Genomic DNA, 22,074 nt, shown 5'->3' with positions numbered 1-22,074 from the left:
GTAAGCATCATGCTTATCCCAGAAATCTGGAATTACTGTAGACAAATGGTGACTATATTTCTCCTCCCAGTTGTCCTTTTTCTGAATGAGCATTATTTCATTTTTCCTGTCTTTGCCCATATATATATATTTATAATTATATATTTATAATTATATATATTTTTAATATATATATTAAAAATATATATAATTATAAATATATATATATTTTGGGGGGTTGCTTCACTAGTTCGGATGAACATGGGCTAATTTTGTAAAAATAAAGGTAACTGAAACAGAGGCTGATTTATCATGAAGTTAATGAAACTTAAGCTCTAGAGGTCTCTCCCAAGGCTTTTCCAAGGCCCTGGGAAAGTGTCTTTCCACTACAATCTCTCCTTTGTCACATTTCCCTTTATGTCAGGTGGTGTTGGAGTGGCCTCGGATAGTTTCGGTATATGGCTAAGAGAAAGCCGAGTTGAAGATACATTTAATGTCAGGCTTAATGAGACATACTTACGTGGGTTACAGTCACATTTAATTAAATTATTGCTGGCTGCCTTTGTTTAGCAATAGATTCCAGGAATATTCCTATGGGCCATTGCACTGATTTGCCCAGCATCCTGTCATGGAGGTGGTAGGGCTAGGGATGATAATATACTATGAACATATGACTAGCACTGAAAGTGTGTGGGTCTTGTGGGAGAAATAAGGTTTGAAACATAAAAAGCCAGAAGTTAGCCCAGGGGATATTCTTCTAATCATTATATACATGATATATATTTGGTTCTCATTGATGTCAAATAAAATAGAAGTTCAGTCAGGAATATATACTCAATCATACAGTATGCATAATTTAAAATTCACCATACATTTTATTTATTTTCTTTTTTCTTTTAAATTATTATTTTTTTAATATTTATTCATCTTTGAGAGAGAGACAGAGACAGAGGGAATGAGTGGGAGAGGGGCAGAGAGAGAGAGGGGAACAAAGGATCCAAAGCAGGTTCTGTGCCGACAGCAGCAAGTCCGATGCGGGGCTCAAACTTACAAACTGTGAGATCATGACCTGAGCCAAAGTCAGCAGCTCAACTGACTGAGCCCCCAGGCACCCCTACTTATTTTATTTTTTAAAATGGGAATCGCATGAAATAGAATTCATCAGAATTCCTGCATCAATACTAGAAACAACCTGTACTATGTGTGCAAAGTGGTTTTTTATGCATTCCAACTACATCCCAATAATAAGACAACTTTGACAAACCATGCTAGAGGAAAAACTAAATTATCTTTTTTATCCTCTCTTAAAAAGTTATTTAAAAAACACTGTCATGTTCATAACACTGATCTCATGGACCTGGTGTAACACTGGAATAGGGTTAGGTGTATAAAACATCTGGATATAAAACCTGTTATATAGCAGGATCCCTGTAAAAGATATCTATTAAGAAAAAAGAATCGTTGTCATATGAAGAAATAATCAGAGTATGCAACCGAGAAATTTAGTAAAAAACAAATTGGAGTTAACGTCCAGCAATTAAATGTTATATTTCTTGATTTTTAATCTGTAATCTGTTGTGATTTTTCTCTAAATAAATACTCCATTTAACCTAACTTTATACATTTATGTATACATATATATGAATATATATATATATGTGTATATATATATATATATTTTTTTTTTTTTTAGAATGGCCTCACCAATAGTAAAAGCTTCGGGCTGCACAAAAGGTGACTCCTTCTCTGAATTAAAAAATATATATCTGTATGCTAGTATATCACTGGAAGTTCTTATTCTTTTACTTGACCTAAGGCAGAGAGTGTAGCTTGCGGACACAGAAGACCAGCTGTCAGAACTGGGGCTTCTCAAACATTAAGTGGTTAGGCTTAATAGGAACTTACAGATATAAATATGCCCATAGTAGGTAAATAATTTAATTTTGAAACAGGAGGAAACTCTGGATACCATTTAGTCTGTAACCTCAACTAATCTTGGCTGCCTAATGGCCTGTCTCTACGTGGTATGATATTCAGAAGACATACAGGTCTGATATCCAAAAGGGACATGAAAAGTAATTTAGGGAGGATTTTTAGGGGGGATTTTGAAAGAGGCACCCCCGAGGGCTGGGGGGAGAAGTATGCTGCAATACAGAAACAAAATGTTTAACAATCCTTTTAACCATCTAATTCTAAGTCCCTCTCATTATGGTAGTTGCTAACCTCCTTTTTCTCATCTCCCTTCTTCAGGCTGTCCCTTTCACCCGCAACCTGTCTAGAATGACTCTAATTCCTCCCTCTCTATCTCAGCTCTTAATTACTGTATACATCAATTTAGTTGATGAGCACCTCACAATTCTCTTTATTACTCTGATCCACACAACCAAGTCCCAAGAGGAACTTTGGAAACCACTGGAAGGTCTTTAGAAGGATGAAGAACAGGGTGAGCAGGGGAGACAGAAGGACGATGAAGGTTGTGTACATCATTTGGTTACAAGTCCAGTCCTTCCCTTTGCAAATGAATAAAGTGAATCCCAAATAAGTTTGGAGACTTGACACTCACCTACTGAGTCTCATGGAATTGGGCTGAGAACTCAGGCTTACTTTACTAAAACCCTTTGTTAGAGTTCATTAGTAGGCAGTCCTATGTTATGCCCTGTAAGGGGTTGCTTTGCAACTCTGGTGCAAAGAACATCAGGGGAAGTAAGGAAGTCTGAGTTCTAGCTCTGCTTCGACCAGGCTCCATGACCTTGGGCAGATCACGTCCTTTCTAAGGCTCAGTGTCCTCCCTGAAAAGGAGGCAAGGGTCTTGTCCAGCACTAACATTCCTTGTCTCCAGTTTGTCTTGAGCCCTAGCATTGGTGGTGGCCTTGAGTTAGGAACACTTGCCCCATATATCTCCTACTGGGACAGAGGGAGAACCCGAGGAAGGGAATCCTCCCGCATCTTGGTTGCCTCCTTGGTGTCCTCGTAGGTCCCAGGGGGTGACCATCTTTTGTCCAAGGGGTTCTAGACTTGGGCTCCAGGGGTACTCCGCAGGCTCCCTGGGGGCTACGAGAGAGAGTCCCTCGATGCTCCTGAGAATCTCAGGCCTGAGGCCACCCCTTATCTCCACCTATTCGTAACCAGCTTCAAGACCCAAGTCCTACGCCCTCGGCAGGACCACTGCGCAAGCGCAGCCACTATTCCGGCTCCAGGAGGCAGGAACCCGAGGCCGAAGCAAGGTGAGAGGGAAGGGTCGACAAGCCCCCGCCTCCGTGTTGTCACGTGGGAGGCGGAGTCGGAAGCGTGACGGCGTGCGCGGGGGCGGGGCTACCGCTGCGCGCGGGCGCGGGGGCGGGGCGCGGCGCGGCGTTCACGGCTGCTGCCTGGGAGGGAGGCCGGGCTGGCGGCGGAGCGGTGCGGCTCTCAACCTGACGGAGAAGTGGCCCGGGCGGCCGCGGCTGACTGTCCCGGGGCGGACGGACCGACGGACGACGGAGGCGGGGGCTAGGAGTCGAGCCGGGCGACCTAGAGAGTGAGCGGGTCAGGCTCAGCGTTGGCCAGTCTGTCGGTCCGCTGAATGAAGTGCCCGCCCCGCTGAGCCCCGAGCCCGGCGCTTTCCCCGCAAGATGGACGGTTTCGCCGGCAGCCTCGGTGAGTACGGCTGGGGACTCCTCCGGCTTCTGCGCAGGGTGGGAGCCTTGTTCTGTCCAAACACAGCCCAGGCCCTGCTCTCCACCCTGCCCCTGGGGATGGTAGTAGTTCCACTGCACATGTTCCCCTCGAGGCTGCCGCCCCTCTACTGGCTCTGGTGGACTCAGAACCCCTCCCCTCCCCCATGCCCAGCCCTCCCCAGCAAGACCCTCCCTTCCTCCCAGCGTCCCCTTCAGTGCAGGGCCCTCCTTCCCCAAAGTGGAAACCCCCTCTCTCAGAGAGGCCCCCCCCCCCCAGTAACTGGTACACCCCTCCCATACACTCACGGCTCCCCCCACAGACCCATCTTCAGGGTTGGAGCACCCCTTTCTGAAACCCTGACCTCGCTTCAGGGCACAACATTCCTCCCCCTTTCCACATACTGAACTCTCTTTCAGAGTGGAGGCACCCCTCACCCACGCAGAGGGTCCCTTTTTAGGGTACGGACCCCCATTCCCTCTATAGGAAGAGGGCACCCCCCCCTCAGTCTTCACTTTAAATTTGGAGGCTGCTTTTAAGTATCTTTCGGTGTCTGACAACTTCCCTTCTCTCCTTCCACTTCTCTGAACATTTTGCAGTGGTGGAGAGAACTAGAAGCACTGAAGCATCATTTGCTTAATACAGGAAAGGAAGAGGTGCATCTGTGTTGGGGGACCCTCTTTAAAAGAAGAGTGAAAGCAGAAGTATTTTCTGGCTCTGCGAGCATGCTGGGGAGAAGTAATCCTGCCCAGTGAATCCATAGGAAAGGGGGCCTCTGTCAGGGAAAGAAAGGATTCTCCATTTTTGGAATATGTTGTCTTTGTGGAATGGAAGAGGTTATTAAGTAGGCTGCAGTATCCTTCCAGTATTCCCTTTCACCAGAATAAAGGTAGTAAATTTTGTAACTAAGGGAATCAGAACTAGAGGCTGGTACTCAACTGCCCTATAATCTGTGTCTGGAATTACTATTCTTTGAGGCCATTGGAATCTGGTTACTGTAAAGATTGAGCTCAACTGTTAGGATGGTGAGAGAAACAGTTTCTGCTTTGGCTGATTCTGCAGTTATGTGATACCTGCTGCTGGATTTATATTTTCAGTGTTTTATGTGGAGGTAGTTTGTCTTCAGAAGCCTTTCTTTTGCATTTCTTGATAATAAATCCCTGGTTGGTGAGTGTTCATGGATCAGTGCATGATCTGGCCATAGGCCATACTTTATTCAGCCATGTTGGGATTAGATGAATTTTTTAAATCTAAAGTAAAAAAGTTAGTCGAAGAGCATTGGACCCATTACTGGTATTAAATGGTAAAAACCCTAATTTTGGCCCTGAGCCTCTATGGGAAGAAAAGAAAAACACACACTAGAGTGCTGTGAGAGTGGAAATCCTAAAATAGGAGACAACTGAGTGTTTCTCTTTCCTCCCAAAGGCACCTGTTGCCCATTATCTAACCTTTGATGTCTTATAATTCCTTACATAGTGAGGTTGTTTCATTCTTGACTCCTTTTAAAGAGGCATCAATTTTTCACTGCTTTTTAATTTTTTTTTTTTAAGCCTCATGGGTGCATTTATTCGCTAATCATGACTGAAAGACTTGTCCTATATGTTCACAAAGAAGTGATCGTATACTAGGGCAAAAATTGAGCATAGTGGGAGATGTTGTGGGACTGAGATATCGCTGCATTGTCGGCTCCTCAGCTTTTAGGAATGGTGGGTGACTACTCAGTAGAAATCCGCTTTTATTTCTTTTCTTTTTGATTCCAAGGACTTGTGGAAGGCTTGCCAAGGCTTCATTTTCTCTAAGTGTTTTGAGGGAGTCTTTCTTACCAATTGGGGGCACTTAAGTTTATTTTGAAACAGTAGATATGCCTTGTTAAATAACTTTATCCCTTCTTATCCAATTCATGAGGCAACTGATATGAGAGATTGGACTATGAAGATGAACCGTTGTTGGGGCTTCACTTTTCATAAAGAGTTTTATAGCGGACCCCAACGGTAGATATTTTTTGTATTCATTTGATGCCGTCCTTGAGTGGATGAGACTTTTCTTTAGATATGGTGTTGATCAGCTGCAGGGGAGATGCCTCTCTCTAAAGAGAGGAACCTCTGTCAACAGAGAAGGAAAGAAATGGTTCCTGGAAGTATTTCTGAAGCTGCTCCTGATGAAGCTAGTTTTCAACAGGAGCTCTGTGCTTTCTCTTTCTGTCCCCCTTGTAAGAGTAAAACTAGGCCCCATCTTAATTGAAACCTCTAAGGGATGAGGGGTGGGGGAGGGGTAATGCTGGTATATTTTACTGGTAGTCTTTAAACAGAGCTTTGCTTAGCTCTTGCCAAATTGCTTGTTTCTGTTCCCTGCAGTTCATTTAGTCTAGAGCTTACATTGATCTTTATTTTATCATTAAGAGAGCCATGAATGTAAAGGCAAGCACTTGTATTCTAGAAGGTGTTCAAAACTTTTTTTTTTTTTTTAAACTAAACAATTCAAAACATGTGAAGTTCCTCTGGGGCCACAAGTATTGAAAGCATTTATTTATTCTCAAGGAGGTATACATGTATATCTCCTTTTGTATACCAGATGGGTTCTTGAAAAAAAAAATGTGAGAAAACTACACTTATATAAGCAGAAAAGTTAGGTGCTTTATAAACAGAATGATTCCAGAGAAGCTGATTATTTAAGGGAGTCCTCTGCTGAATAATAAGATCCATTTGTAAAGTGGAAATCTTAAAATTCAAACTGTACCCATAATGGTTGAGTGTTTAGATAAGGAAAACACTATTATATGCATTTTATAAGATGTACAATGGCAATTAAAACTGTGTAGTGGTTTTTGAAATTGTTGAGAGCAGTGTTAGGGGATTGGTTATGTTATATGTGTCTCATTGAAATTATATACTGTTGTATTACTTTTTGTTTTACATAAAAAGTAAAGGATGCTTTTAATCTCTGCCGCCGCTGAATTTTAGGCAGTTTGGCTGGCAGGTGCTTGTACTCTGGAATTTCCCTTAGGCATAGAATCTTTTAGTTCACAGACTATGGTAATTTAAAAAGGCAGCTACTTTGGAAACAATTTTAAAAAAAATTAGGGTGGGGGGGGAAGTACCCTGAACAATCTATCTTGATATCCTGCCTTCAAATTGCTACACACACACACCCACTTAACCCTCCCACCCCCCGCCCGGACTTACTTAGGTGCATTTCATCCTTAGTCTTTTTTAGCATCTCTTTTTCATAACAAAGGTATTTTTTTTTAATATTTAATTCATTTTTGAGAGAGAAACAGAGCATGAGCAGGGGAGGGGCAGAAAGAGAGGGAGACACAGAATCTGAAGCAGGTTCCAGGCTCTCAGCCGTCAGCACAGAGCCCAACGTGGGGCTTGAACCCACGAACCGTGAGATCATGACCTGAGCCGAAGTCGTGTATTGAACCAACTGAAACACTCATGCACCCCACAAAGGTTTTAATTTTAAGACTTTTATCTTGGAATTAGCCTAGGGGTTTGTCAGTGCTTATACTTTAAAAAAAAAAAAAAAAGCCTGTAGTTAACCATATCAGTTTTTTTTTAAATTTTTTTTTTCAACGTTTATTTATTTTTGGGACAGAGAGAGACAGAGCATGAACGGGGGAGGGGCAGAGAGAGAGGGAGACACAGAATCGGAAACAGGCTCCAGGCTCTGAGCCATCAGCCCAGAGCCCGACGCGGGGCTCGAACTCACGGACCGCGAGATCGTGACCTGGCTGAAGTCGGACGCTTAACCGACTGCGCCACCCAGGCGCCCCCATATCAGTTTTAACTTTATGCTCCAAAGGTTAAAAAACAAAACTCAAAAGTTTTTAAAAATAAAAATAAAAATGTCAGTAAATGAAATTGTAGGGTTAGTATCTGTAAGAAATGTTACATTTTGGTACAGGGTATATGAACAAACAATAGCAGTGTGCTTCCATTTATTAAATATTTTAAGAAAACAATCTTAACATCACAATATTAGAACTATTTTCATCTCATATATACTCTTAAAGAAACGATGCAGTATGTGATTTTTAAGTATTAATCTAGTCTTAAGCACTGTTTATTCACATAAAAATGTTTCTCATACAATATTACTTGGGGAACTTTTTATTTATTAGTTGTCTCTTGAAGGGCTTAAAATAGGCTTAAGTTATATAAGAAATGAATAGTAACTCTTACATGGTTACTACAACATCTGTGACATGAGCTTAGAGTATTTCTTAGTATGCATGTGGGTTAGTACCTGTTTTGTGACCAGTACTGTACTTGGTTGTTCTTATGGGAAGGACAAATATAAGACATGCTTCTTGTCCTTGAGGAGTTTACTCTCTGGTTTTAAATAGATACCCAGAGATGTTTAAGCATGAGGAAGGACCAGAAATGGGACTAGAGAGGAGAAACACCATTTAGAATGCTGTGCTATGTATAAAGCATGTAACTTCCGAGACAGAACATGTGGAGATTGCTGAATGTACCTCTATAGAGCCTGGCTTTTTAAGACAATGAAATAATTTATTTAGCTCTCCAAATACAGGGAGTGAAATTACTAGGTCTTTTCCACCTTATGTTTGAGTAACATGTAGGAAAAGTATTGTCTTAATTTTATGTCTATGAGTCTATTTCTATAGCATGTAAAACTTCAGTATTCCTAAGCAATTTGAGAACATTTTTATTTTGAAATGGGTAGGTTCTAAGACTTTTAATAAGTCTAAGGAAGTAATCCACTTCAGCTATAACCTCAGTATGGAAGATTCTCAAATCTGGAGTTTATTTCTGTATCTGTGTATGATCTCTTGTCCTGTAGTTTTAGCTCTCTCAGACTATTATGTCTTAACATTGCATATTGCTTTATAATTTACAAGTACTTTATCTCACTTAATCTTCACACTAATCTTGGGAGAGAAGAAATTATTCTCCTTTTATAGATGAGGAAACAGGTTCAGAGAGTTTGTGATTTTTTAAAAAAAGACTATTTGAATCCAGGTGTTTCTTTTTCCTTTCTTACTTTTTTTTGGGGGGTGGCTAATTTGTTGAATTTATATCCAGTGAAAACACAATACAAAGAAGAAAGAAAAATAAATGATCTTTCCTTTAGCTCATCTGTATGCAGCCGATGTGAACATGTTGATATACTTGTTTTTAGTCTTTTTCTATGCCTAATTTTTTTTTTTAATGTTTATTTATTTTTGAGAGACAGAGAGCAAGAGCGAGCAGGGAGGGTCAGAGAGAGAGGGAGACACAGAATCCGAAGCGGGCTCCAGGATCTGGGCTGTCAGCACAGAGCCAGTGCGGGGCTTGGACTTACGGACCGCAGGATCATGACCTGAGCTGAAGTTGGACGCTTAACTGACTGAGCCACCTAGGCACCCCTCTATGCCTAATTTTTTACACAGTTAAAATCATACTATAGATCCAGTTTTGTTGTGTTTTTGTTTTTTTGCTTTTTTTGGATACTGACCATTTTTTTCCACTTGAACTCTGATTTTTCTTTTTCTTTTTTTTAAAGTTTATTTTGAGAGAAAGTGCAAGTGGGGGAGGGTAGAGAGCTGGGAGAGAGAATCCCAATCAGGCTCCACACTCGCAGCATGGAGCCAATCTCAGGGCTCAAACTCACAAACTGTGAGATTATGATCTGAACCTAAACCAAGAATGGGACACTTAACTGACAGCCACCCAAGTGCCCTGAACTCTGATTTTTCTGATGGAGTTCAATATTCTTTTCTGTACCCTACTACTAACTCTTTATAACCTACTCCTGCATCTAACATATCCTGAATCTGAACTCCTCTTCCTCTAAATCAGCTTCTTTTCCTTATTATCCATTGTCTGTATCATCCAGCTTTGAAATATCAGAACCATGTCCGATCCCATGCCATTTTTGCCTGCCACATTAAAATGTCTTCTGGGACTTTTCAATTCTTGTCCCCTTTTCTCATCCCTTACTTTCCTTTTCCCCAGCTACAGTTCAAATACTTAATTATTCCATGTTTGGATTATTGCATAGCCTAAAGAATTTCCACCTTGTCCAGTTTATTTTATATGGGGTTGGAGGAGGGGGGCTTCAGGTTAATATTCCTAAGGCAATGCTATGATTGTGCCATTCACTCTCTCCGCTTCATTGCCCTGATGACCGAATTCAAACAAGTTAGCCTTGTTGTCTAGGTCCTCCATTATCTCCTTGTACAGTCTTAAGCTCTGGCCAAAGATGACCTGTGTCTTGTTCCCCAAATTTTGGTGCTTTTTCATCCCTGTGACTATTTCTCAGTACCCTTCAAGCCCCAACTCAAATACTGCTTCCTTTCTAAATGCCTTTCCTTGTTTGTTCCCTTTCATTCATTCCCAGCCCAAAGTACTGAACTTTTATCCTAAGAGCATTCTTAGGGCACTTATCACGGGATATTTCTTCTTATAAGGTAGAAATAATTATGACGAGTCTTAGAATTATTATTAGTTTCTCCAGCCAAATTATAAACCCATTGAAGACTAACACTCTTGTGTGTCTTTGAAAGCTCACAGCACAACATTGGAGATTTTATGATCCAGCAAAATGTGGGGAAAAAATTAGGGGACCAGTATATAATGGACAACTTACAACCTTCACTTTCACCATTGTTTCATAAAAGAAAGAGCTTTTGAAGATGAAAAAATTATATACAATCTCAGAATAGAGTCCTTTAAAAAATCACTCATTATGTTCTTATTTTTCTTGTTTCACCTGAAGTGAGTGAAAACTTTGTCCCAGACTTTGTTGGGAGTCTAATCTGGTAAAGAACTCCATGCCAGGTTCTAGGGTAGCGTTTTTCTTTCTTTAAAAAAAAAATTTTTTTTTAATATTTGTTTATTTTTTGAGAGAGAGCGAGAGAGAGAGAGAGAGCGCGTGGGGGGCGGGCAGAGAGACACACACACACACAGAATCTGAAGCTGAGCTGTCAGCACAGAGCCGCGACACCAGCCTTGAACTCACAAACTGCAAGATCATGACCTGAGCCTCAGCCGCTTAACCCACTGAATCACCCAGGCACCCCTAGGGTAGTGTTTTTCAAATGTAAGTCTTGTGCATGACTCATAATTATGGACTTGGAAATTTATTTGGGATCAAGACCAACATTGAGAAGAAAAAGAAGGAGGAGGAGGAAAAAAAGAAAAGATTATAAGATATCAATACTTCACGTGATATTGCTTCAAGAAGCTTTTAATTTCGGTTGTGTATGTTTGCCGTAGGTTGCAGTGTAAAATTTATTTCTTACTATGGGTCACAGTCAGATGAAATATATACTTTTAGTGGCTGATCCTGATCTTTGAGAGACTAGGTGAGAAGGTTGACATCCATATGAAAAGTTGGATGAACATCAGAAGTGGTTGTAATGAACTGTGTGCTCTGTTTTCCAAAAGTTTTTAGGATCTGAATATAATGATTGGAATATAGTTAGTATCAATAGCAGTAAAATATGTCTATAGTTCTAGAATCAGTGTAATTCAGGCAAACTCAGTATGTAGAAATATGGTTTTATAAAACTGTTAGGCTAGGGTATATTTTTTACTTTGCAGAAGGATTCACCATGTTGTGTTTTTTTAGCTTTCCTAATGAAGTTGTTTGTGTTTTGACTGGTTCTCCACTCAGTAGATATTTGAAATCTATCCAGTCTTTGGTGGCGGGGTGTGGCTAGGCGGCTCAGTCAGTTGAGTGTCTGACTCTTGATTTTAGCTCAGGTCATGATCCCAGGGTTGTGGGATTGAGCCCCATGTCAGGCTCTGCAGGGAGTGAGCGTGGAGCCTGCCTTAAGATTCTCTCTCCTTCTCTGTCTCTCTCTCTGTCTCTCTCTCTCTCTCTCGTCCTCTTTCTCTGCCCCTCTCCCCAGCTCACTTCTCTCTCTCTCTCTCTCTCTCTCTCTCTCTCTCTCTAAAGAAAAAAAAATGTATATTCGGTCTTTAAGGCATGGCTCAAATAAATTTTTTTCCTAGAAGCTCGGCCTAATATTCTAGTCTTGCACTTAAACCATTGTACTGATGCTCCTAAAGTAGAGGAAGTGAGCACTACACCTGAGGGATCTGGGAGTATAGCCAATCATTGATAGATAACTAAATCTAAGGTGATATTTGATGAGGAGCAGGTTGTTTTGCATAGTCTTAAATATCTCCCCATATATTGCTCTTTAATTTCAAAGGGGGAAAAATAGTAACTCTATACTGTGGTGAAATCAGACACTACCTTAAGCATGTGATCAAAATGAATAGCACTAGTGGACATCGTGTGCCTCTGAATATAATGTCCTGAGAACAAATAATTTATGTAGTTCTCCATCCACGAATGGATAACCTGAATCTAATTTTGAGTGAACTCTGAATTGGGAAGCATCCTATTTTTTTTAAATGGTGGAAAGACTGGTTTTGTGGTTTTTTTGTTTGTTTTTTTAATTATACAAAGAAAGGCTGTGGAATGTTCAGATTAAAGGAGAGTGGAGAGACATGACAGCTATTGCAATATGTGATCCTAGACTGGATCTTACAGTAGAAGGGAAAATGCTATAAAGGGTATCATTGGATCATTTGGCAAAATTGGACTATGGATGGTAGATAAGATAAAATTGGACTGCAGATGGCAGATTAGATAAAAACCTTTACTGCAGGTTTTCACTATCCTAAGGTTATGGAAGGGAGTATTTTTTTTTCCTTAGGAAACACAGAAGTTTTTAAGGATAAAGAGCCATGGTATATGTAAGTTATTCTCAAATGGTTCAGAAAAAGTTATGTAATATGTATGTGTGTTTTTTATATGTATATCTGTATTTGTAATGCATGTGCATAATCACGTATATGTATATGCAAGGAGGGAGGAGGCTCATGTGCAAATAAAGATGAGTAAAATGTTAACAATAGGTGAAATTGGTAAAAGCTGTATGGCTATTTTTTGTGTTATTCTTGTTCTTACAACTTTTCTGTAAGTTTGAAATTACTAAAAAATCATATGAACTTTGCATTAAATTCCATAATACAGCATTTTAAAAGTATAGAAATGTCTCCTCTCTCTGAAAATTCCAGGCAAACTCATGGGATAAAACTGTGGCTATAAGAATATGTTCCATGTATATCATGTGGTTTCCTTTTATCCCTAGGTCTCAGTTTGAGAAACATGCCTTTGGGCCTGAGGCAGCTGTGGTTCAAATTTAGCCGACAGACATGTTTTGTTTGGCACTTTTGAGTGTTTTAAAAATTGGGAAATTTCACATAAAAATCTGGGTCTCTGGTTTCTCTTGAAAAAATGGAATGATCTTGCCCCTGTGGGCTTGCATTCCACATGATCTATATATGCACGAAGTGGTATGTCAGATAAGCAGCCTCAGTCCTTACCTTACACCTAGCTTGTTTCAGGTATTTACTTTATTGCCTGACCTCTGTAGGCATGTATTTGCAACATTACTCTAGCCCAAGAGGTGGTGGGGGTGTCGGTCTTCATGCTCATAACATTTTGAGAATTTAGTTGTTGAACTTAATTATATATAACTTTAGGGGCACCTGGGTTGGTTGAGTGTCTGACTTCAGTTCAGGTCATGATTTCATAGCTTGTGGGTTCGAGCCCCATGTTGGGCTCTGTGCTGACAGCTTGGAGCCTGCAGCCTACTTCAGATTCTGTGCCTGCCTCCCTCTCTCCCTCTCCCTCTCCCTCTCCCTCTCCCTCTCCCTCTCCCTCTCCCTCTCCCTCTCCCTCTCCCTCTCCCTCTCCCTCTCCCTCTCCCTCCCTCCCTCTCCCTCTCCCTCCTCCTCCCTCTCTCTCTCTCTCTCTCTCTCTCTCTCTCTCTCTGTCTCTGTCTCTCTTTGCCCTTCCCCCACTCGCGCACGCTCTCTCACTCTCTCAAAAATGAATAAACATTAAAAAAAATTTTTTATATATAACTTTATATACATACTATAAACAAAGTCATTCTCCTACATAACCATTCTACAGCTAAGAAAAGTAGGAAATTAATATTGATACATTACTACTATCTAATCCTCAGACCCATTCAAATTTTGCTAATTGTCTTAATAATGTCTTTTATAGCAAAAAGATCCAGTTCAGAATCAAATATTGCATTTAGTTGTCATGTCTCTTTAGTCTTCTAGTTGTCTAGTCTTTTCTTGGGTTTTATGATCTTGATACTTTATAAGATTACAGGCCCGTTGTTTTGTAGAATGTTCCTTAATTTGACGTTTCCTCCTGATTCAATTCAAGTCCTGTATCCTTGGCACAAATGCCACAAAGGTGAAAAACTGTATTTTGTTTCATTGCATCCTGTCACGTGGTGCATATCTTTGAAATGTACTATTACTGATGGCCACTTTGATCATTTGATTAAGGTGTTGTCTCTACCTGGCTTCTGCACTGTAAAAGTACTTAAATTTTTTTTTGTTGTTATTAGTAAGTATTTTGTAGGAGGTGCTTTGAAACTTTGTAAATATTCTGTTCCTCATTGGACTTTCAGTTTATTGGTTTATTTATCTCTGTATGGACTCAGGTATCCTATTTTTTTCAATGGGTTCTAATCCATTATTTATTTTGATGCTCACATTGGCCCCATTTTGGCTAGTGGATGCCCATTCATGCTAGCTTCCGCATTCTTTTGATATGTTCCCATCATTCTTTTGAGGACTTTCTTGCTTTTTGACATAATGAGATGATGTGGACATAAAATTCAACCCATAACAACATGCATATCTATTTTATATAATTTTAAATAGGGTTCAGATGAGAGTTTGAATTGAGTCTTTAGTTAGCTAACATTTTTTATGTTTTTTAGTAATTTGTAACTGCATAGTGTTTTATCTTACACCTAAAAATTGTGTCAAACCATGGACTAGGTCATTAATGTAAATTAATTTGAAAATATTTGTTAGTGGGAAGTCAGGATTATATTCATTACTATTCTCTAGTATTACTATTACTGTGTTTCAACAGTCGGCAATTATCTTGGAGCAAACTACTGTTAGGTGCTGTGTATGTTAGGGGGGTTGGGTGAAAGAAAATATATTTAAGCAGCAAAATCAACCATGTTTTTTTCCTTTACAAAATTGTGATCAGTCTTTCCTTCTCAGCAGGTATAAATATAAGCTTTAATGCATTGTATTCATTATTTGGACATCTGATCTCCTTAAGCTGTGTGTCTAGAGCATAATTTAACTTATTCTTGATGACTGATGGTGGTTATTATGAGCGTCAGTCATGGTTCTTTGCTGTAACACAGCGGTGCCTTCAAGAGCTTTTGTGTAGCACTGTTTGTTCCATATCCTAAATGACTCTACATAATTATAACTGTCTTCTTTGCTGTTGCTTATCAGCTAGCATCAGTGTGCTTTATTGTATTATTATGAAATCTCACCCATAATATTTGAGTTTGTGACTCTTCTTTCATTATTGGACCTTAAATTTGACAGTAATTTCTTAATATCAGATATCCAGTCACATATCCTGCTTGTCTCAGAAGTGTCATTTTACAGTGGTTTTTTTAAATCAGGATTTAAACAAGATCCATATATTGCATTTGGTTGCTGTGTTTCTTAAGTCTTTTAATATGTATTTCCCTTTCCTTTTTCTTTTTCCTTTGCAATTTGTTAAACTAGACCTTTTGTTCTGTAGAGTTTAATATAAGTGCTGATTGTATATCGTTTGATGTTTTTTAAGCATGTTTCTTTGTGTTCTGTATATTTAAATTGAAAGTTATGGATTTTTACATATTTTATGTGTTTCAGCATGTTGCCATTAATCTTTTTTTATGCTCAGATTTTCCCATGATTGACCTGTAGAAGCATCTTTAGATCGACTCCTGAGTCCTAATTCTAGTGGTCTTTGCTGGTTTCCTTGCTTTCTGATGTGACCGTGTTCAAACTTTCTTTTACACTTCTTGCTCCAATTTCTGCAGTCAGCTATTTCTCTAAACATCATTCCTTTGGACACGAAATGGTACTCTAGGCTCTGGAGGTGCTCATTGTTACCGGATTGGTTACTGTTTCCAGTCTAGCCTTTCTTTTGATTCCCAATTTTAAATTTGCTGTGGTCTAGGAAGCCAGATAACAAAGCTGGTTTGACTTATGTGTAAGGATTGTTTTGAATCTTAAAAAAAGAGGAATCTAAAGATCAAGGCCTATGCCTATTGAAATTGCATGGTATAGCACCTACAGGGATAAGATCATACTTAATAAATATTGCTAATGTTGGTGTTATTTGAATAACAGGATACCACATGTTTTTCAGAGGAAAATAATAGACTTCTGAATGAGGACCTTAATAAAATGCATGAGGTTTTTAGTTCACAAACTTGATTTTATATATATAGGTATATTTAAAACATAGGGTTCAGATAAGTATACATATATGTAAAAAAATTTTTTTAATGTTTGTTTTTGAGAGAGAGAGAGAGAGAGGGAGAGAGAGAAAAATGAATGAGTGGGGGAGGGGCAGACAGAGAGGTAGACACAGAATCTGAAGCAGGCTCCTGGCTCTCAGCTGTCAGCACAGAGCCCTGTGCAGGGCTCAAACACATGAACCACAAGATCATGACCTGAGCCGAAGTCGGCCGCTTAATCGACTGAGCCACCCAGGTGCCCCTGTATATATATGTTTTGAATTGTAGACTGTTTATACTTCCAGTATTTTCTTTTGTTAATATTATCTTTTTTTTTTTTCTAAGATAAATCTCTGGCTCAGTGAGATATTAGTGTACTATGGAGTCAAATTATGCTGTATTATTTTTGTCATATTCCATGAGAATGCACTTCTTTTTCCTTTTTAATTTTTTTCCAGAGAATGTATTTTTTCTGACTTTCCAAAATTGATGACTTCCTAAAGTTGAGATGACTTCCCTTTTTAAAACAAAACTGTTTAGTGTTGATATCTTACGTTTTTCCTTAAACCATCTTCTACTCTTGCATGCTGGTCTCGATATCACTACCTTTTGCTGATCTTTAAGTGATAGTGGAATGCTGATGTGTAAGTGACATATTAGAGCAAATGACAAAATTTGTTTGCAGTTTTCTTTGAGCCATTTGTTCCAGAAAAGTGTCATAACTGAATCCTGTTGGTGAGTGAGTAGGTTTTGTTTTTTTTGTTTTTTTTTAACTTTGAAGGATATCCTGTTTTCAGTTTAGTTGAGGCATAGCCTTTGATTTTCTTTGACTGCTTTGAGTACCTCTTGGCATTCATTTTATTTCTTCAGTCTCTCCAGTTATAATTAGTGTGGATATGTTTTTGACATAAACAACCATTTCTGAAATTTTAGGATCTAGTTTGTGGATTATTTGCAATAAAGTACTGGGGAACAAAGTTTAGAGTAAAGCAAGATGATTGGGAAAGTAATTAATATTTGACTTCCTGAAATTTTTGTGAATAAGATTCAATGATTATATGCATGCTGAAACACACACTGTGAAACTCTTCATTTTGGTTCACTAGTGCATACTATAATGGCTCAGTATGTGGGTTTGTGTCTCATGTAGACTACTTTTTTATTTTATTTTATTTTTTGTTTTCTGGTCGTAAACACATTCATTAAGTAAATAGAATTTGATTAGCTTCTTTGGATCACACTCTGGGCTAAGTGCATTGGAAAATTGGTGAATGAGACACTTGAAATCCCTGCTCTCATGAAGCTTTTAATTCTGTTGGGGATTCAGGCCATATTTATTCAGGAAATATTTATTGAATGCTTGGTATGTGCTCAGCACTCTTCCAGATATAAACAGAGCCCTATGGAGCTTATAATGTAGGCTTTTAAAATACAAAGTAGTAAGAATTGTGATGATGAAGTATAGGAAGCTTTGGAAACATGGAGGGCTCCTTTAAGCCTCCACCATCCAGCCTTTTTATTGTTTTGTTTTGTTTTGTTTCGTTTTGTTTTGTTTTGTGTTTAGAAACATGTCTTTGTTTAGGGTGTAAGCAGAAAAATAGAGGTCAGGACATAGTAGCACTCCAGCTCTTGGAAATCACTTAAAGGAATGATATTTACTTTTTTTTTTTTTCTTTTGTCCTCCTCCCATATACCTGAGGAAATGACAGGCTGCCTACCAATAGAGACCACTTTGGTTGCAATTTTCAACCTATGCCACCGTTATCAACTGTGTTCTCCTGGTATCATCCTAATTTAAAGCAGTGAATTCTGTGACTTATATCCTCTCTTTGTCACCTGTGTAAGTAGTTTTCTAAGATACTTGCCTTTTCTGTCTTCTTAAAAAAATTTTTAAAACATTTAAAACATTTATTTATAGAGAGAAAGCGCAAGTGGGGGAGGTGCAGAGAGAGAGAGAGAATCTTAAGCAGGCTCCGTGCTGACAGTGCCCTCACAGGGCTCAGACCCATGAACCTCAAGATGATAACCTGAGTCAAAGTCGGTCGTTTAACCGACTGAGACACCCAGGCGCCCTGTGTTTTTCTATGTCTTTGTTGGAGTATGAGTCCTGTGATTGTTAGTTCTAAGTCTACAGTCTTCAGTATACTTCCTTTAGGAAACAGTCATTGATGCTATACTCTATAGACTACATTTCAAGATATTTGGTTCAGTTGAATAACTTTTTCAAAGAGGGTAGCAAGGCAAAGACACTAACATTTATTCAGCTGTGATTTAGGAACTATGTCAGACACTTTACATAAATTAATAACTTTCTAAAGGACACAAACATCTTAATTTAAACTTTAAAAAATACCCTCAAAAAATAAACCTTAAGTGTGACTTTTAAGTAAATCGAACAAAACTGAACCTGTTATTGCAACCTTTACATGGGGATGATGATTATAGTAATATTTGTGAAAGCTTTTTGGTGACTGAAAGCTCCCAAAATGAAAATCTAATAGATCAGCAAATATTTATTCAGCAACTGCTACACACCAGGAATTGTTTTCATACTGGGAATATGTCAGTGAACAAAAGAAACAAAAACCCCTGTTGTATTGAAGCTTATATTATAGTGAAGGGAGATAGACGATAAACAATTTTCATTAAATTATTTACAGTAGGACGTCAATGATCCTGTATAAACATTGATGTCTGCATTGTCAATTATAAACATACTATCCTTTTTTCATAGAATAGATAATGATAGAACCTGTGTGGGGTTTGGTTGTGTCAGATAAGCTTAGAGAAAAGTAATCGTGGGGATACAAATCAGGTAAAACATTGACAACTGTACTGAGGCTACTTTGTTATCATACCTCGGCATCTGATCTTATGATAGGGATTTGGAACATACATACTTTTTTATTTTTATTTATTTATTTTACATATATACTTTTTTAGATGTTCATTCTCAGATTCTTAGTCTTTTTGTTTCATCATTCATATTTAAAATTTTATTGTTTACTATAGTATTTTTTAGTATTTGGACATGTATTTCTTTCAGTTACAACATTTTTTCTTGTGGAAGAATTTTGATTGTATTTCTTTAAAATCTTATATGTAGTTTTTTACCAGGTTAATTACTATAGGTTTGTCTGTTTGTCAGCCTAGATTCAGGACTCCTATGTATTTACTCAGAATTCCCAGGATGCAGCAGAGCTCTCCAGACAGCTGTTTGTGGGTGGTGGTGATGGTGGAGGCAAACAGTGGGTTGTGTGATCAGGATGAGGTCACCTCTTTCACCTTCTGGCCCTCTTTCTTTCCGGACTTTAACACCTACTTTGGTACTTAGAGCAGTTTGGGCTGTTTGCTGTGCTCTGAACAGTTGTTTGGTAGTAGCACCTATAAGATGATATTAGATGTTTTTTGGACAGAACTCACAGGGATATGACTCTGTCATGACAACAACAAAGAAGTCATTTCGGTAGTTTGAAAACCACTGATGTGGTTTTAAATGTTCTGATCCACTTTAGGCAATTGTTTTGATGTCTACAAATGAATGTTTTAGCTTTTGATCTTTTCATACTCTGATTTACCCTGCATATGGCCACCAGATTATTCTTTCAGTATGTCAACATTTTGTTATTACCCAGCTTAAAAACTTTTTATCATTTCCAATTTCTATGAGATAAACTTTTAGCTGGGTCTCCAACCTTCCCTGCCACCTGGCTCCAACTTAACTTTTCATCTTCAACCCTTACTCTACTACCTTTTTGGGGGGAATCTTCTGTGGATACTTTCAATATCCCTTTTTTTGCCATAAGATATTGACAGACTTAACCATACACCTTAGGAAAATGAGGGAATTTGAAAACCAACAGATAACAAAAAGATACATTCCTATGAGTTGTATGAGAAAATGTCTTTAGAGCAAGGTGTTGAGAATTGTCTTCTTACCCTGCTTATTAATCTCTTCCTACCTCTTATCACTGACATTTTGTGTAATCCTAGATAAGCCAGTCTGTTATTTTGTCAAAGTATTGTACTTCTTCAAAACTAAGCCTACTCTGTTCCTTTGGTAATTTGGCATTTTTGTTATCAAATAAAATACATTTTTTAAAGCAATCTCTACACCGATTGTGGAACTTGAACTCACAACCCAGAGGTCAAGAGGCACATGCTCTACCACCTGAGCCAGCCAGGCGACTCTAAGATACATTCTTGATAGCAGATTCTCAGTTATTTGTTTTGAAACATTACAGAACACCTCATTATCATATCTTGATTTTAATGAAAAAGAATAAAGGGTAGTTTTGAGATTTCATTTTTTAAAAATCAGCTTTATTGAATTATGCTTTACCTGCAATAAACTGTGCTAATTTTAAGTGCACAGTAATTATGCCTTGAAAAATTTGTATAGTTGTGTATCCATTGTAACAGTCAAGATATAGAACATTGCTGGGGCACTTGGGTGGTTCAGTTGGTCAAGCACCCAACTCTTGAATGTGGCTCAGGTCATGATCCCACGGTTTGTGGAATCGAGCCCCACATTGGCCTCTTCCCTGACAGTGTGGAGCCTGCTTGGCACTCTCCCCCCGCTCCTGTCCTGCATTTGCATGCACCGTGTCTCTTAGAAAGAAACATTTTTTGGGGGCGCCTGGGTGGCTCAGTTGGTTAAGCGTCCGACTTCGGCTCAGGTCATGATCTTGCGGTTTGTGAGTTCAAGCCCCGTGTCAGGCTCTGTGCTGACAGCTCAGAGCCTGGAGCCTGCTTTGGGTTCTGTCTCTCTCCATCTCTCAGCCCCTCCCCTGCTCATGCTCTGTGTCTCTCTGTCTCTCAATAATAAATAAACGTTTAAAAAAAATTTTTTTAAAGAAATATTTTTTTAAAAAGATACAGAACATTTCCATTACCCCAGAACGTTTTCTCATATTTCTTTGCAGTGGTGCCTTCTACCTCCAGTTACTGGCAACCACTGATCTACTTTCTATTGCTATATTTAATTTTTTTTAGAATTTCATATAGCTGTGACCTTACAGTCTGGTCTTTTGTGCTTTTCACCTAGCATAATGCTTTTGAGATTCATCCATGTTGTGTGTTTAGTAGTTTGTTCCTTTTTATTGCTGAGTAACACTTTATTATATGAATATACCACCAATTAGTTTCTCCATTCACCAGATGATGGACATTTCAGTTGTTACAGTTTTGGGCTATTGTGAATAAAGTTGGTATGAACATTTGAATATGTGTGTCCCCATAGCCCCTGCAACCACTAATCTACTTTCCACCTCTATGGATTTGTATGTATGGTGTTCATTTTTTTAAAGTTTATTTATTATTATTTTTTAATGTTTATTCTTGAGAGAGAGAGACAGAACACGTGCAAGGGAGGGGCAGAGAGGGAGAGAGATACAGAATCCAAAGCAGGTCCAGGCTCTGAGTTGTCAACACAGAGCCCCATGTGGGGGCTCAAACTCGTGATCATGACCTGAGCTGAAGTCGGATGCCCAACGAGCTGAGCCACCCAGGCACCCCAAGTTATTTATTTATTTTTAAGATTGAGAAACAGTGAGCAGGGGAGGGGCAGAGAGAGAGGGGGATAGAGGATATGAAGCGGGCTCTGTGCTGACAGCAGAGAGCCTGATGCAGGACTCAAACTCACAAACTGTGAGACCATGACCTTGTTCCTAAAGCAGACGCTTAACCAGCTAAGCCACCCAGGTGCACCATATGGTGCTCATTTTTTAAAAATTGGATGGTCTCTGCGGATATTTTCTTCCGGATTGTGGCTAAACTTTTCATTTACTTAACAGTGTCTTTTGAAGAGTGAACGGTTATTTTGATAAAATCCAGCTTAGCAATTTATTTTGATGTTCATTTCATTGTTTTTTTTCTTTTATAGTATGTATTTTTTGTCTTATTTCAGAATTTTGGTTAATCCGAGATCACAAAGATTCTAAAAGAAAACTGATTCCTCTACTCAGAACACTTCTGACACTAGATGTATGGGTTTTCCACACCAGGAAATTCTGACACTACCTAGAGTTAGTGCAGATCCTACAGGTTAAGGCTTCAGTCCCACAAGATTACCTCCCACTTCAGATGCCAGTTACAAGTTTGGGCCTCAAGTACTTCTT

The 22,074-nt window shown here is 39.0% G+C and overlaps 1 protein-coding gene across 1 annotated transcript in view; it reads left to right on the top strand.

The window, feature by feature from the left end:
* Nucleotides 1–3,306: 3,306 nt before the first annotated feature.
* Nucleotides 3,307–22,074, top strand: part of EML4 (EMAP like 4) — a 161,027-nt gene continuing 142,259 nt past the window's right edge. Inside the window, exon 1 of the mRNA XM_053200997.1 lies at nucleotides 3,307–3,615. Within this exon, the coding sequence (XP_053056972.1) occupies nucleotides 3,591–3,615 (25 nt within the window). The 5' untranslated portion in view covers nucleotides 3,307–3,590. The remainder of the gene's footprint in view (nucleotides 3,616–22,074) is intronic.

This window comes from Acinonyx jubatus, chromosome A3, assembly GCF_027475565.1.
Source record: "Acinonyx jubatus isolate Ajub_Pintada_27869175 chromosome A3, VMU_Ajub_asm_v1.0, whole genome shotgun sequence".
NCBI classification, from domain to species: Eukaryota; Metazoa; Chordata; class Mammalia; order Carnivora; family Felidae; genus Acinonyx; species Acinonyx jubatus.
Note: the sequence above shows the minus strand (reverse complement) of the source record. Positions and strands in the feature narration are given on the sequence as shown.